Source organism: Mycteria americana, chromosome 6 (assembly GCF_035582795.1).
Source record: "Mycteria americana isolate JAX WOST 10 ecotype Jacksonville Zoo and Gardens chromosome 6, USCA_MyAme_1.0, whole genome shotgun sequence".
NCBI lineage: Eukaryota > Metazoa > Chordata > Aves > Ciconiiformes > Ciconiidae > Mycteria > Mycteria americana.
Genome location: NC_134370.1, coordinates 54,705,871 through 54,723,638, shown reverse-complemented (window position 1 = coordinate 54,723,638; position 17,768 = coordinate 54,705,871). Strand labels below are relative to the sequence as shown.

Genomic DNA, 17,768 nt, shown 5'->3' with positions numbered 1-17,768 from the left:
GCAATCATGGCTAGAAATAATATAAAGTGGATATTCCCCACTGAGATTCTGAAGGAACAGTCTACAAGCAATTTTTCATATGGGAGTCCCATGCCAAGGATTAGATTCAGCCCTGGTTTAAAGCCAGCAGAGTTCAAACAAGTAGCTGAATCAATGTGCTATGCCTCTGGAGGACTGAATACCAGTTTCATTTCTCTGATATTTTCACTGCCAGATATTTACAGACTTATTGAAAAGAAGTGCACACAATCTCCCCACATCTTTCTCACATATACACCTTTAACGAGAACTTCTCTATAAGCCCCTTCAGCTGAAAATGAAGCCTTCAACATCAATGAATTATCACTGAACTGCTCAATGAATTATCACTGAACTGCTTCCAGTTAAACTGTAAAAAAAAAAAATCCATCATGAAAACCTTTCTCAAAAGCATAGCAGTACTAAGAGTGACTTTTGATCAGCTTTTCAGTTGAAAAAGAAACAAAAGAAAAAGCAGGATAAGAAATAACATCATTTTAACAGATCTTTGATTCTCACAGAACCAACGTCATCACATAAGGTGGCAAAACATAGCTTTCTTGCACATCTGCAAATATGCAGAGAAACTTTAAACAACACCCTTGATGCATATAACTCACTTAACAAGTAACAGCAGAGCTGACTTTCGATGAAATATTGCCGTAGATTACTTTAGCCAAGCCTCCCAAATAAGAATTTGTTCAAAACCCATACCCTCCTCAGAGACAAACCATGGACCTGAAGCTGCTGCCATTGAAGTTTATCATTCATATTAACTTAATTTGCAGAGGTGTTGGGCTCTTAGAGGAATATGTATGGAGACCCAGAACTGAGACTCCCAAATTCTGTTAAAACACCGTAAGAGATAAAGACGTTCTATCAATTGAGGAAATACATGGAACTAGAGCAACAATTATCTCTTATAGATTAAATAATATTCTGGTCCATCAAATCAGAAGCAGTCTTTGATGCTAGTAAGGAAATTGTGATCAGGTCTTTAAAAAGAGAATGCCTCAAAAAAATAAATCGGATCTCAAAATGGAACAGCTGTAGAAAGTAAATGCCTGCTGGTCTGCAATCCTCCAGCTTCCCTCCCTGTCCAGACCTTTTAGCTTAAGTTTACAGGGACAGCTGCTCTTGAATGAAATCAGAAATTTTCTGGGCATTTCTGTCTTTCTGTTTAATCAGTAATACCAATTATCTCAGGATGAGTGAAAATATTTAGGGACATCATTTCACCGATAAGAGTTCATATTACAAGACAAATTATTGTGCCGTTCTTATATTGATTCTTAATTTTTTTGTCCACCAAAACTCAAAGATTCTCAGCACTGAAGCACGCTGAAGCCCCTAAAATCCAGTTATCAGCATTAAGCTCTCCTTGTTTATATTATGGTTTTTGTTTCTTTGAGCTTTTCACAAGAAATATTTGGTAGAGACTGCTTTCCCTTAAGAATGTTTTTTTCTTTCTTTTTTTTTAATGAAACAGGTGGATGGGATTTTAGAAGGTTGGATTTGGAAAATGGCAGCAGCTCTGAAGTCTCAGCATAAACAAATTAATGTGATCATTGCAGACTGGCTTACATTTGCTCACCAGCACTATCCCATTGCTGTACAGAATACACGCTACATAGGACAGGAGATAGCAGACTTCCTGGAATGGCTGGAGGTAAAAGCCCCCAGATCAACAGATGTTTCTTGGGAAAAGACCTATTTACCTGTTCTTATGCTTCTACCAGCTTTCTGAAATACTATGCTGGTTAATGCTGTTCATTTCAATCACTTACGTTTCTTTAATACATTGCAAATTTTTCTTCCACAAACTTTCATATGACTTCATAAGACTTTCATCATGCAAGAGAAAAAAGCAAGTGGTCTTGTTTATTAAAATATTTTGATGTAGCTTTAGAGGTGAGATAATTTCATGCTACTTGAGCTTTTCAATTAGCATGTGTGCAGATAGCTGAGAGTCCCACACTTAGAAAGCAGGCACACATTATCATACAAGAGGAAATGGCCTCAGGTTGCACCAGGGGAGGTTTAGATTGGATACTGGGAAAAATTTCTTCACCGAAAGGGTTGTCAAGCATTGGAGTAGGCTGCCCAGGGAAGTGGTTGAGTCACCATCCCTGGAAGTATTTAGAAGCTGTGTAGATGTGCCACTTAGGGACATGGTTTGGTGGCTGACTTGGCAGTGTTAGGTTTACGGTTGGACTTGATGATCTTAAAGGTCTTTTCCAACCTAAATGAGTCTATGATTTTATGATTTGCAAGTGGTTAGTTCAGTAAAATGGGTTTATGTTATCTGTGCTTAATTTCTGCTTTTAATGCAGAATTCAAGCATGACATGTGTCTGATTTTTGCCTCAATTCCCCAAAGATTATTCTAAAATAATGGCTTAGAGATCCAGAAAGTAAAGTGAGACCTTTGAAGAGGACAAACATGCCTCACAAAGCAGATGACATGGAAGCAGTAGTGAGTACAAAGCCATGCTAACATAGTGACTACTTAGCAAGACTGCTGCTACATAGGGAGCAGTAGCCATGGCTGGATTGAAAAGGCTGCAGACAAGTCTGCAAGGGATCACTGGTCTCCAGCACTATTTAAGAAAAGGCAGAAAGCAAACAGTAGAATGAGAATCACTCATACAAACCAGGTTCCCTAAGCAACTCTTATTTAATCTGTCTCTAGTACTAATTTAAGCTACCTAATTTGAAATTAAATTATACTTCTGTACCTCACAATGAATTTTAGAATACATTACTTTAAATATAGCGAGGCCTAAGGTGGAAGGGAAATACAGTGCAAAGCTGAAAGATTTGTAGCAAATACCGTTGAAGGGCTAAGCTGCTTTCAGCAGGAATGGCAGGGCTAGAAGAAGTTGTCAGATACCATGCCCAGTTAGGGACAACAGGCACAAAAGAGAAGGCAGAAGAGCCAGAGTCACTATTTTTCATTGTGACATTACAAAAAACCTTAGCTCTTGGTCAAATGTAGTTTAAGTTGCTGGAGCCTAAAGTCATATTTTGAAGCTGTTTAATTATTGAATGAATCAAACGGTGGACTTCGTTCAGTTCCCAGGAGGACAAACCACATTGTCAACAATAAAGACAGTCTGTGATTTCTCCAGTGTCAGCAAACAAATCGAGGCTTGAATAAATGACTCCTTGCTCCAGCCGTGTAGGTAGCTTCTCTTGTGCTATGATATGTTCCAGGATTTAAATATACAATAAATTTTCACAGCATTCAATTAGGTGTGTTCAAGCAGTAAACTTTCCTTCTGTTGAGAAGCACCCCTCCTGAGTTTAACAGTAAAAAACCCCTTCATTTTAACTCCCATAACTATCTTTCTGCTATTCTTCTGTCTACTTACAGGCAGGCGACTATTTGAAATATCCTCAACAGAAGTAACAAAAACAGCAGTGCTGTGCAACATTTTAATAAAGAATAAAAATAAAGTAAATCTTAGCACTCTTAGTCCAAGAGTTAATAGGGCATGATCAGTAACAATCTCAATAGCATTCATCTCTAACACCTGCCAAGAAAATTGGTCAGATCTTGTGATTTCTAAGAGCTGCCTCTCTCAAAAGAAGGTTGCCAAGTTTCACCTCATCTTCACAAGAGACAGGTATCAAGACTGTAAAGCCACTCCACTGGGACAGGCAATATCCACAATGAAATTAAAACAGAGGTTTGCCTTTCCTGCAAGAAAAATATGCCACATTTTTCTTTACAAGTCAGAAAAACTTTGAGCCTTGCAGCTCAGGTGAAATGCTTAAGATGTAGGTATTGATTAGGTAGAAAGAAGGGCCTGAGGCCAATTCTGTTTCAATAGGTTTGTTTCAGATCAGATACCCAGTTTTGCACAAATCAGTCCCAGAAATGACATTGCCTTATCACTTAGTATGTCTGATCAATGTTTTGATAGTTTGGCTTCTAATTTGGCTTGTGCTAGTATCTCAGGCAAAAAAAGCAAGGCACTTTCTATAAAGGATTGTTTTATACTGAAGTTAAAGGACAGATGTCCATTTTATAGTCACAGGAAAGTCAAATGCTGCAGACAAACGGCAATGCACATTTGCATCACTTGCAACAAACAGCAACAAAAATCCTGCTACCTGTGTTGATGGTTTTCCTCAGCATAGCACATAAGTAGCAGTGCCCAAATGTGTGGCATTTTCCTGCTGCATGAAAAGGAGGCAAGGAATAACATTCAGCCAGTGAAGAAATTTAGTGCATGATCCATGCACCTCATTTCACCTCCATCAACATACTAATTTCTCGTGTTGTAATTCACGGCATTCCTAGCTTCCAATAAGTATTTCACTGTTTACTTTTCACATTTTCTGCATCTAAATCAAGCTGCCACTATCTTCCAGAAATCCATTCAATTTTCCAGAAGCAATGCTCATCTAATCGGGTACAGCCTAGGAGCTCATGTTTCAGGATTTGCTGGAAGTTATATCAGCGGTACGAACAAGATTGGAAGAATTACAGGTAAAAGACTTATAACTTTAAGGAATGTAACAGTCAACTGATTTAAGTTACATAGATATTTGACATATCAATGTCATATCAATATTTAGCTGCTGAATAGCAGTATTTGCCACAGTTTAGAAGTTTCGTCCCATTGGTTTAGAAATTAGATTTTGAAAATTTAATGAAAACACTTTTCAAAATGAAGTATCATAGAATTTCTAGCTTTGATCTTTCCTACCTCAGTCCAAATTATGACATACAGAATATACAAGCATGGGGACTACAGATCATAAACCAAAGATTCAAGTTGCATGTTGCTTCAATTTATCTTGTATCCATTCCAAATAACACCTTAAACTAAATGTTAGCCACTAACCTTGGATCTTTGGTCACTATCTTGACCCAAAGCCATGCAAATACACTGTTCATTGTTAGCAACTAATTTTAAAAAGAAAATTACATTAAGGAAATCATCTAACTGTGCTTGAGCTTTCAATTGTGGTACATTGCTCATACAGTGAATTGAAGTCAGTTCTCCTGTGGCAAAAATGATAGTCCTGGATTATATTTTACAAGAAGAGTATCATTAGAGTATCCCTAATAGATGCTTAAAGTAAACAAAGTTAAACATAACACTTGATTGTTTTGACTAGTGGCATTTTGAACCTTCTGTAATGTTTTGTAACTGTACTAATTATGAGTGTAATGAAAATACATTTATAAGCTTATTGATACACTGTATACAGTACCACATCTAATGTGCAGTGACAGCTTAAAAAAAACCAAAACCAAAACAGAATTGCATTTTACACAAGGCCCACATCAGCTACGTTTAAGTTATCAGAGAAAACATTTTACTTTAATCTGATTTGGGAGCGAGGCAAATATGCATGACTGTAGTCTGAAATCCCAATTCTGATCTTGGATTCATTGCCACATACCATCGTCCCTTATACAATCAGCTCCTGTGACAGTGCCTGAATGCCAAGAAGCTGATTTTACACAATGTGTCACAATATTACATCTGTGTATACACTGAAGGACTTTAGCTCATCAGCGCTGCTTGTTCAAATCATATTAGTACATCAAATCTCGATAACGGATAAGTAAAAAACATTAAAACACATTATTTATTGTAACAGCTACATGCATGCTTCAGCAAAAATTATTCAGACTTGTAACAATAAGTTCCAAAAATTCAGTGAAAAAAAAAATTAAAAATAAAAGGAAATATATGCCTTCAGGGTGACATCCCTACTTGTAGCCTGTGTTATTATTCTTGTCCAGTTACATCTATGCAACTACGTTAGTCCATAGTACCAACTGAAGAATCTCAGATTTAGAAGCTTGCCCTCAAAACTGAAGGCAGCTTTAAGCTACACAGGCAGTCCTTTTCCACAAATCAGTTCCCAGCCAAAAAGAGCACCACACAAAAATATCTAGCAAACTAAAAATCAGCAAGATTCCCTAAGTGGAATATTATTTTTCTGAATAGCATAATAATTTTCCTTGAAGACTGTTAACGTTGAAAAATTATTATAAACAACATCTAGCAGACCTATAGCTCTTTTAAGCAATAAACGAAGCTTTATAAAGTTTCAGGTCCCAAATGTGGGCTAAAAGTCAACCTTGTTGTGGGACTGGTGTCTTCAAAAGGGCCTCTGAAATGCATGACCTCTAGAGTATGAAAGAACAAAATTACGTAAGCATCCCTCAAGTGACAAAGCAGTAGCAAGCATGGTTTGTCTATAACAAACACATCTATCTCTGGGCCTGTGTCCTTGTACATGTAGCAGTTACTGTTTATTACAGTGCCTATGTTTACTTATCTTTTGATGTAACCACGTACCCTCTGCAGGACAAGTGTTCCTAGCATTGTTTCTATCAGTGAAAGACCTTGTAAAGTACCAGTGCTGTCTGTTTTTAAATATTTATCACAGACTTTTCTCATAACAGTAACAGAACAGCCCATCTGCACTATATCACAACTGGATTATTTGCATTTATTGCAGGCCTTGACCCTGCTGGTCCCTTGTTTGAAGGAATGTCACCAACAGACCGTTTATCTCCAGATGATGCAAACTTCGTAGATGCAATTCATACATTCACTAAACAGCACATGGGTCTCAGTGTTGGCATCAAGCAGCCTGTGGCTCATTTCGACTTTTATCCCAATGGAGGCACCTTTCAGCCTGGCTGTCACATCATGCATGTGTATAACCACATTGCACAATACGGAATCACTGGTAAGAACCAACGGCACAAGAAAGGAAGCAGGATTGCAGCTGCACTGACAGTATCTCTAGGAAACTTTACATATCTCTACGGTCTTAAACAGTATCTGATGGGAGTATTATCTCCCATTATATGCAAGGAAATTTCTTCTCTAGAAATTGGTTATCTGATTTTTACATGTATTGAGTTCAAACTGTTCTTACTGACTCCAGTAAGGAATTTGGCTGCCTAGCACTTCTGAAAATGAGGCCATGAGCATCCTGCTGTCAAGCACTTCTGAATAATTTCAAAGGTATTTGTTTTAGTGGTAGAGGAAATAAGAAAACTTATTCTAATTAAGCCAAATTAATCTAGTGTGCAATTAATTATTTCAAATCAAATAAAACACAGGGCTGTACTACTCACCTCCTTAGTTCACCTTTTCCCAACTCCCCGTCCTTCAGCTGCACAGATGATGCTCTCTCTAGGACCCGACTCCCAGTGTTCTAGGCTAGGTTTTATATACAGAAGCTTATTTCCAATGTGCCTAAATATAAATGTATAGAGAAACTGATGCAATATATTGAAAAAAAGATAAGGTACTGATGCACAGTGACAACCAGAACTGTGCACTGAAAAACCCCAAAAGAATACTGTTCTGCATTGCAAAAATACTTCTCAACTATCATCACACTATCTAAAAGTAGGCCTTACTTGTTAGCAGATAATTCACAACTAACATAAAAGCAAGCATCAGCTAGAAAGCTTATCAGTGAAGACATATAAAAACAGTCCATCGTGATATATCCTGATTACACAGAAGAAAATAACTTTTGTAATTTGATGACACTTAAGGAAGAAAAAGATACTTCTCATAAAAGCAGATCTATGTATTTAATATTTTTTTCATGTATTTAATACATTTTTTGCTCCTCTTCCCCCCAGTAGTAGCTGCAAGCAAAATTCAATTCAACATGAGAGTTTGTCACTCTGATAGGGACAAAATATGACATTACCGTGTAAGCATCCAAAAGACAACAGTGTTCAACCATTCAGAATGAGACTGCTGTCTTTAATGTGGCATGATCTGAAAGACTGCATATAGCCTCATATTGTATTTCATATTGACCAAAACAGCCAGGACAATGAAATCAAGGTTCATATTTAGTCTTAAACAGTCAGGCTAGAGAAGTTTAAGCAGCAAATTATTAAATTTTAGTATCATGTAGGTTCAGCCAAACTATTTTTGGATGATCCTAAAAGTAAAGTTGCTACAATGTATGATTTCTGAGACAGAATCATGATGTTTTAGTAGTAAAGGGGGTGGGGGGAAAACAATAACATATGGTTATAGTTGGTTACTGCAGTTGAAATGGTAAAGAGGAACAAGGGCATGCAAAATTTTGTTGTTTGCATTTTTTCAGGCATCACTCAAACTGTGAAATGTGCCCATGAGAGATCAGTTCATTTGTTCATCGACTCTCTGCTTCACAACGATAAGCAAAGCACAGCATACTGGTGCAACGACATCAACACTTTCAACAAAGGAATGTGCCTCAGCTGTAGAAAGAACCGGTGCAACACACTGGGCTACAACATCAGGGAGGAAAGGCTCCCAAAAAGTAGACAACTCTTTTTGAAAACAAGAGCACATATGCCTTTCAAAGGTTTGTGGGAATACTTGTTACAGTCTCCAGATTGATCGCAAAGTGTGAGAATGAGCCCAAGCTTTGTGATCGTGTTTACTCATTTATTAAAGCTTATAAAGTCTACAGGAATAATCAATTTGCTGAGACAACTGAGAATCCCGGTAGGCTGTCTTGATACCCTTTCATCAAGATCCTGACTCTTAATATTTCTGTGGGAAAAAGCATGCTGCATGCTTGCCACAGGCTAACTGTGGATCTGAGGCCTCAGAGATGTTTAGGGTCCTGATCTACAGGATTTTCCTACGACTGGCCTGAGTTTGTTATAACATATGCAGGCATACAGCCAAGCCAAAAAAGCAGCATAATTGCTCTGGGAGGCCTGTAAAACTTCCTGTTCCAAGTTTGCCCAAATTTTATCTGCAATTAGTCTACAAGATGACATATAAATTATTACTTTTCAAACAATGGATAGACAACAGAATAGCATGGACTTTTACAGGGCAGAACTGTAGCACTAAAATAAAGTGACTGGTACTCTAGCTGTATCTCCATTAAATTACTTTATCGAGAACACAAAGTAACAATTTTCTAAGCTCAGAGACAATTAATGTGGTTTCTTGCATGTATTACCAGAGGGGAAGTAGTCTGACAAGGAAACGGGGCCTATCTCCCAAATCTCCATTACAAAATGGGGCTAGGCCTGGCTGTAGGCTGGTTACGACTCAGCTGCCACAGAGCCTACGAGGCAACTGCTGCTGTTGAGCATTCACCTGCCAGCGGGATAGTTTACATACGTTTTAAAGCGAGAACAAGCAGGACTGTGTGGGATGAATGGCAGGGACACGCTTCTCTCAAGGGACTTTCGGTGCGGGGGCTTTTGGTGCGTGGCATTCCTCCTCTCTATTGATGAGGCTATTGATGAGGCATGCAGCAAGCAACAGCACGGTGCAGCACAGTGCAGCCTGGGCAGGGCTCCCGCTCGGAGCCGCAGGCCACCGCACATGGAGGAGACTTGTGAAGTGTGCCCACCTCCGCGCCGAGCAGCCAGTGCCCTTCCCACAGCCCCTCAGCACCTGGGCACCGGCCGCACCACAGCCCTACCCCACGCCTCTCCTCAGTGCCGAGGCAGCGCCAGCGCCCCGCCTGCCCCTGGGCTCCCCCAGAACAGCCCCACAGCCATGGGGGTCCCTCATCACCTCACCTGCTGCTGGGGCTGGCCCCTTCTGCCTGGCACAGCCCCCTTCTGCCTGGCACAGCCCCGCTCCTGTTGGAGGGGGTCAGCCTGCTTGTCCCCCGCGCAAGACATTGGGGTTGGGGAAGCACTCCGAATGTCGACAGTGCGCCCCTGGCACGGACACTCAAGGGCTTTCCAGTCCTGAGGAGAAATGCTTAAAAATGCTGCTTGCATTACACATGTTGTTTCCCCACAGTGCCTGGTACTCAACTGCAATATCACAGATTTAAAAGGATACAAACATTCAGGTACTTTTAAAATAATTCTCAAAGTCTTCCACTAATGCAGCTGTGAAGTACACAGTGATGACTCCAGAGGGGTGTGGTCAGCCCTGACTGATACTCGGAGCAGCTGAATTTGCTGGAACTCTTCTTTTACTTTTTAAAATGCCTCAGGAAGCTACTCCAAGTAGAATTAGAAATTCTAGAGGCTGTGTCTAGTTCTTGATTTAATTTTGCTGCAGTACAGTCAGGTCACCGTCAGAATCGGGAAAGCGAATTGCTCTGAGGACACGGCATCCGCTGCTACCACACCTGAGCACAAAACCGCGATCCCTGTGTTGCATTCTTCTCTGGACACAGAGATAGTTTCAGCTTGTGGCAAAATATCTGTGTCTTACTGGCTTTGATTTCAATTTGAAACATGTTGCATTTTTATGCTTGGAACTGGTTTTTCTTCAAAAAAAACGTCCTTGGCACATACGCAGATATCAGTGCGCCAGACAATGGTTTCCTTTCACAAAAGTTCCCAAACAAGGTGGCAACTGTGGGAGGGTGCATACAAAGCCATCTTTGTAATGCTCTTAAAAAAATGTTTGAACATCATGTGAAAAGCCCAAACAGAAGAAATTTGAGAAACTCAGCATTACACTTCACAATCCTCTGCATCTTCACGTAATATGACGTTTCATTTTTCAAGTTAACGGCATTATATTCTGGAGCGTACGTTAATCCAGTTCAAACAAAAAATAGTTGTTAAAAAGAAGGTAACATTTATAATAAAGCTGTGATGGGACCCTGAGTCAGAGTTTTTATATGAATATGCTCACTTTTTTCCTTAAAGTGAGCATCATAACCACAGCAAAAGCCTAGGCTTTATCAGAAGATACACTAGAACAATCAATTTTTACACAGAGAGAAAACTCAGAGAAAGACAGGATAGTAATAGAAGTGATCTGTAAACAAGCCTCTCTGCCTACTTTGTCCTCATCAGGTTCGCAGCAAAGAATCAGCCATTTTGTTTTCTACTGAGTGACACCTTTTCAAAAGAAAATACATTGTTCACTAACATACAATAACTACGAAACAACAACAAAAAGATACAACTTTTCTAGCAAATACCTTCCATTGTGAACACTCAGAGCTGCACAAAAAAAGTCTATCTGTGCATATACATAAAAAGATGACTCCCTTAGCAGTATGGTGGAGCCATTCTCAGATGTAGTAAAGCATAAAGTAGGTGAGGAGAAGAAATGATGAAAGAGCATCTTTCTACTCAAAAACTAGTGTGCAATGATGTTTACCAGAACAGTTTCCCATGTGTAACTTGACCAGATTGCAAGGATAAATACAACACCCCTAATTCTTCCAAATACTCTGTGGCCTTTGCTAATAGAAATTATTTAGGGTTTTCTTAATTAACACCTAAATCTATCAGTTTTGTCACGAAGGTGGCTGGTAGAATCACCAGACAAAAGAGTTTTGGACATTCAAATCTAGCTGACAATATCTGTGTACACATGGCCTCTAACTATATGCTGTTGGTTTTTTTTTTTCCATAATTTACTAAATGTCAAACTGCTTGTAATCAGTACACTGATGGTCTCTTAGGCATTCTTCATTCTGGCAATATTGAGTTCAAAGACTTTGTTAAACACTGCTCTTCTAGAAACCCACCAAATCTCAAAGTATTAATGACATCTTATAGTAATGTGCTTGAACAAAGTCATATTGTTAACGGATGCATGTTAAGCACAATGTATCATTATGCGGTCAAGGAAAGTTTGTGAGTCATCTGTTTTGCAGGGCAATTTTCTACCCTATCAGAGCAAAAGCCTGACTACATTGCATAAAGTCTTCAATCTGTATCATACATCTCTAGCCATGCCCAGTCATAAGGATTTGTCTGGTGATTAGAGGGCTTGCCAGAAATTCTAACAATAAAACTTCAGAAAAGCTGAAATATTTCCCATGGAAGAATGTTTTATCCTACAAAGGGAACTCAGCCCAGGTTACCTTTTTTCTCCATCCTTTTAAACAGAGCAACAGGGCCCCAAACCCTAAGGGATTACACAGCACAGCAACAATCAGAAAAAATGATGATGTTTTAATTGCAACAAATTTGTTTAAAAAATAAAATGGAATATCAATCAAGTTTCTGCTCTGAAAGGCAAAATTCTTTTGCCTGAGAAATCTATTGCTTCTTTGACCATTAATTTCATCACTTTCCAAATTCTTCCTTTCGACAGTCTATCATTATCAGTTCAAGATCCACTTCATCAATGAAATCGAAGGCAAGCAGATAGACCCAACTTTTACCATCTCTCTGACGGGCACTAAAGAGGACGCTAAAAACCTGCCCATCACACTGTGAGTATTGATACTACATGTCATGGTACAAGTGACAAACAAGGTGCCAATTTTAATACCATATCATGTACACTAATCATGCTATGAGTGAAATGGTTTAGTACAGCTAAGTGAAGATGAACTGGAAATTGTCCTCTCTTCACTCATACTCCCTAAAAGTCACAAAACTTTTACAATGTCCATACAGTTTTTGCATGAAAAATATCTACAAAACAAACTCAGTGATCTTGAAAGTTTCCCTGAACATTAAGTATCCTGTCCACTTAGGTTCGGTCCATCCCATGGCTAACACAGGAAGGTCTAATCAATTAAAACACAAATAAATAAGCAGCTGTAATTAATGTAAAGAATTTTGGATATTTCTCATGATGGACACTATCTGTATTAACAAAGGCAGACGCAACAGTGTGGGTCAGCATTTGCTCTAGCAGACAAAAGACATAGCATAGATGCTCTTAAGGGACACCTTTTCTTTTGCTGACAGAAACCACTACTGCTTCACCAGCTGCTCAAGCTTCTCCCACTTCTGCTTCTTTTCTAGCATGTTGTCATATTTCACCATTTTATGCACCTGGAAGAAGAGGATCCTAGAGACAGTAATGCTCCCTTCCTGGAGAAGAAGGGGGAAACATAGTTCTTTCTTTGGTTTTAAAGAGAAGAGAAACTCTTTCTTCTTTATTTTTTTGCTTTAATCCATAATAATTAAGACAGCATTATTCTGGTTTTGTTTTCTGCAGAGTTGAAGGTATTAATGGGAATAAAACCTACTCTTTTCTCATCACCCTGGACACTGATATTGGTGAGCTAATAATGATCAAGTTCAAATGGGAAGGAACTGCAGTTTGGGAAAATATCTGGGACACAGTTCAAACCATAATACCATGGACAAAAGGCACCCGTCGACCAGGACTTATAGTGAAGACAATAAGAGTGAAAGCAGGGGAAACACAGCAAAAGTAAGTGTAATGAAAACACTATTTTTCTGTAATAACACCACAGATGTTTGGCACACAGGTTATCCTAGTTCAAATACAAGCATCTGAGTTCCAGCACTCACACCAATGGTGAATTTATCCATGTACAACTTCTGGCTTTGCCCCCCTCCCCCTCAGATCAGACTGCAGGATTTTTAAGTGACTTAAAGAATTTATTTGTTCTTAGGTCAGAAATGACTAGTGGGAAACGTTCTGGCTCACCACTGCCACTAATCTGAGTTTAAGGCACGATAACCTGGGGTGACAATTTTGTTGATACTTGGGAACAGAGGATAGAGAAGGGATTAGCACAGAGATCCAAGTTCTGCAATGCAATTTTTCTACACAATTAATGACAATAACTGATGACAATTTCTGACTTATTTTTAGCATGTGATTGCCTCACTCCATAAGGACCATATGAAATTTCAAAGAAACAAGATACTGTGTAAGACAAATATTGACTCCAACATTAAGGCCATGAAAAATTCAAATTCCTACTTACAAAAAACATGCCAAATCTTAATTATTTGACTTTCAATACCTACTTTATAGAGAAACTCAGCATCACCATTCTTGAAAGTACTCATTAGAAGGATCACATGTAGAACTACACAGTCATTTGATTATTCATTGAAGTTAAAGGTTTTATCATAAAGTTCCCTTATTTTTGTCTCATTCAAGAGCCAGTCCAGTGTCTGATAGTTGATAATGAATTACTACACTGTGCAGGCTGTATAAGAGATTCCTGGAATGATAAACTGTGCAAGCAATGTTTCAACTACAGACGTTGAAATTTCTGTAGTGGGCAAACAGAGTGTGAGCAGTCCTGGAAAACAAAAAGGCTATCTATACTCCTACATACCACACTTTCACTGGTATTTGACAGTAATTTTTACATTCTGGTTGTGCTTTTTTCTATAGTATGAATTCAGTGATGTGAATTTTGTCAGCTGAGCTCTGAAGTAGCATCAGAGAACAGTTTTCTGGAGAAAAAAATTATGAATGCAAACTAAAGTGTGTTTGGGGTTTTGTTTGGTTGGTTGGTTTGGGGGGTTTTTTTGGGGGGTGAGGGGCAGGGTGGTGGTGTTCTTGTTTTTTCCCTTGCTGATTGCTTTGAAACTGGACCACCAAGTCTGAGTGGCCTTGTTCTCTGCATACAGCAATGCTAGTAACACTTTTGAAACTGCTTATTCACACAGAGAAATTTCAGCCAGAAGACAGAATAACAAAATTTTTAATGATTCCCACTGCTTTAATCCTTCGAGAAATTTTAACTGAGCAGTTTAATTAAGGTTAATGAGAAAAGCATGTCTTACCTTGTAACTGTGGCTCAGTCTTAGAAGGTGATTTTCCCTTGCTACAGTCTCTTTCTTACCAGAACCTGTTGTAACTACTGCAGACTTTCTGTGGAACAGTACTTATTGGCAGAGCTGCATCTCCTTGATACAGACACAAAAGACAAATTAGACAATTTAAAGAGACATTTTCATCAGACAATTGGGGGGGGGGGGGGGGCAGAAGAGGGATCATATTTTCTTGGGGTTTGTCCCCCTGAAAATGTATTTTGTAGGTATTTTCCTCTCATAACCCAGCACTAGGCACATGCTCCTGCCATAAAAAAAAGGTCATTTCTATAACATTTCCTTCTGTCTTAAAAGCAATGATCTCAAATCAGTACTGACCTAGCCGCCAAAGCAAATTAAAGCATAGTACACACCGCAAATGAAAAAGCTCTGTTTAAATACAGATTTTTGTACCTTGAGAAAAAAGTATGAAGGCTGTGAAAGGATTATGTCAGGTATACTCATTTTTCTAACCAGAAAGCTCCTGTCCAATACAGCTGTGTCAATAACCTGGCACAAGCCAATTATTACTGATGTCCTACTTAAGAGATCCTAGGAAATGGGTAACTGAGGTGCATAGTTGCTATACTAACAAAAAATGATGCTGGTATCTTCAGGTACCTAACACTTCTTAGAAGTTTTTTTGCTGCAAGCACAGGTGTGAGTGTGTCAAGATTTTAATGGATACTGATTGCATGCTGGGTTTTGTTCTGCACAATCTGGGCTTGTCATGGGAATGGAAATAACATGTTACTGTTGAAATACTGTATTAATGCTTGAGGGGGGAATGGAAGATTATTAGGTGATTCTAAAAGGAGGAATGAAGGACACTCAAGGAAAAGTATTTTCTTCAAAGAAAAGAGTGTGTAGGTTTTGGTCTTCTTGAAAAGACCAAGCATCATAGATCGAAGAATTAGCAATTTTGGAAATTCAATACTAAAAAAAGGTAGTAAACACAAGATGTGTTTTGAGTTGTCTTGTGCTTTCTCGAGCATTTGAACAATCTGTTGACAATATTTTCTCTCCATGTACCTTTACCTCACAATGTTCGTGATATTTATATACATGATATTTTCCTTTGTTAGATTATCTAATGACAAACACTTAGACACAACATAACAGCATAAACTTAAAAAGTAGTTAATAAACAGACTATAAGCAATAAGATACCAGATTCCAACATATTTGAGTTCCAAATATGGAAAACATTTCTGTAGCATATATAGTTGCTGATGTTGTCAGCATCCTACATAACTGATTTTTAGCAACTTCACAACTAAATACTAGTAGTCCGACTAAGTACTTAGCAGGCCAAATAGTGCACTCCTGGTAGTAACAGTAAGAGCTGAAACAATGACAATGGCCAGTGGGAATACAAAGACCAAATCACTGTGAGGGTATGCTATGGAGAGCAGCATGCTATGTATGATACCAGAAAGAGACAGAGGCATAAGGCACTCAGTACACAGGAGTTGCCTACTCGTTTTGCTCTGTACCTGCTATCTGTCAGCCAGATACACCTCTTTCCTCACAAGCCTATAAAAACAATCAGATACCTTATTGTAAAAGACAGGATAAAGAAAATCAGATTCAGCGTATCTAGAGAGCACGCTTTTATACAGATAGTAGCCCTAAAAAGTAACATTATGCTTACATGCTGTGTTTTCTTTCTAGAATGACATTTTGTTCTCAAAGCATTGACAACGTTCACCTTCATCCAGCCCAACAGAAAACATTTGTGAGGTGTGAAGATCGCTTTCGGAGACAAAATAGAAAATGAGCAAGAACACAAAAAACAACTACTCAGCAAAATATATTCAAAATACTATACATCTAGTAAAATGTTTTAAAAATACACAGCCACATTAAATTTAAATATCCTGATAGTTTCAGAGGTGGTGAAGAAAATACATTAAAAAAATTCAGATTTTGTGATGCAACGGTAAGCTGAAATATGCGCTTTGTTCACATACAAGCCTACTCTGAAAGTAATCAATAAGCAATTTCATCAACGGCAACTATCAATTTTAAATTGTTTAAAGTTTTAAAAAACACCTGCTCACTAGAGATAAAAAGATTAGTATTTGAAAGAATCCTTGCCACAAACCTTTGAAAAATTTCATTTTGTTGGATTTAAGGGAAAAAAGGAGCCTCATTTCCCATTAAATACTTTGAAACATTAATAGCGCCTACTATCAGTTAAAACTTTACTAAATTATTTCCTAATGAAGGGGGAGTTAAATGATACATAGAAGAAAATATTCCCAAATAGATAACATTATTAACAAAGAGTTTGAACTTTTTACTTTATGACAATCAAAAACTAAAATGCACCTCAACATACAGAATGCTTGAGCTATCTATCATAACCGTATGACAAGCCAAATACCTGTATCACCTAAAAATGCTATACTAAACTTTGTCATATTGGAAAATGCTTTCCTGTTTAACTAGTTTAATTAAAGTGCTGATTTAAATTACTAGTAATTTCATTATTTTAATGATGCTTAGTATACTACACACAATTCTATCACAACTAAGTTCAGTTAACTTTTGCATTAAAATCATATTTACCTGTTCAGGTAAGGCCTGAGATTTTTAGATTTTAAATCACTGTGTAGCAGATTTTTAGCATGATTTGCAACTCCATGAATAAATGAAAATGGTAAAACCCTCAAACATCTTCAGTGCACATAAAAACTTTTAGAAGTCAAAAATATACAATTCCCTTGTTTCCTATATCAGAATATAAACTACATAAAGAAACATTATTGTCTCAGACTATTTTCAGTTTATGGTTAGTGCATACTGAAATGGAAATCAATACATATGGCAGTATTTAGTTTGTCACTTTGTAATGCTAACCACAAGATTGATTAAAAATTATGTTTCTACAGCTCTGTATTCTGGATGTAATTTGTTTTAAATGTTCTCTAAATGGTAAAAAAACGTGCAAGATAGTCCTAAGACCTGGAGCAAAGCATATTTTCCATACCAAGATATTGCAGGGAATTTTGAATCAATATGTACAGATGGTATCAGGATTAAAGTGAGATTTATTTAAAAAGCATGACAAATGAACAAGCTGAGCAGAGCTAGTAATCCTGCAAGCAATGAACAGTGATCAAAAGTTGAATGCAGGCATCTTTGCTGACCATTCAGAATATTAACTTCTAACTTTTAAAAGCTGTTTTCAATAACTACCATTCCTTTAAACAAACAGGAATATTCAATACAGAAACAGAAAGACTGACTATATATGATGG

The 17,768-nt window shown here is 38.0% G+C and overlaps 2 protein-coding genes across 6 annotated transcripts in view; one reads left to right on the top strand and one right to left on the bottom strand.

Moving 5' to 3' along the window:
- ALDH1A2 (aldehyde dehydrogenase 1 family member A2) overlaps positions 1-7,212 on the bottom strand; it is a 211,105-nt gene extending 203,893 nt beyond the window's left edge. Inside the window, exon 1 of the mRNA XM_075505906.1 lies at positions 7,138-7,212. The gene's annotated coding sequence lies outside the window, so the exon portion shown is untranslated. The remainder of the gene's footprint in view (positions 1-7,137) is intronic.
- LIPC (lipase C, hepatic type) overlaps positions 1-16,983 on the top strand; it is a 66,212-nt gene extending 49,229 nt beyond the window's left edge. For 3 of the 5 annotated variants that reach the window (XM_075505907.1, XM_075505912.1, XM_075505911.1), the window contains 7 exons: positions 1,508-1,687; positions 4,398-4,515; positions 6,510-6,743; positions 8,136-8,378; positions 12,062-12,182; positions 12,920-13,138; positions 16,177-16,983. In XM_075505907.1, the coding sequence (XP_075362022.1) occupies positions 1,508-1,687; positions 4,398-4,515; positions 6,510-6,743; positions 8,136-8,378; positions 12,062-12,182; positions 12,920-13,138; positions 16,177-16,282 (1,221 nt within the window). In that variant the 3' untranslated portion in view covers positions 16,283-16,983. The remainder of the gene's footprint in view (positions 1-1,507; positions 1,688-4,397; positions 4,516-6,509; positions 6,744-8,135; positions 8,379-12,061; positions 12,183-12,919; positions 13,139-16,176) is intronic. The other 2 variants (XM_075505908.1, XM_075505910.1) reach the window with 2 other exon arrangements.
- Positions 16,984-17,768: the final 785 nt, after the last annotated feature.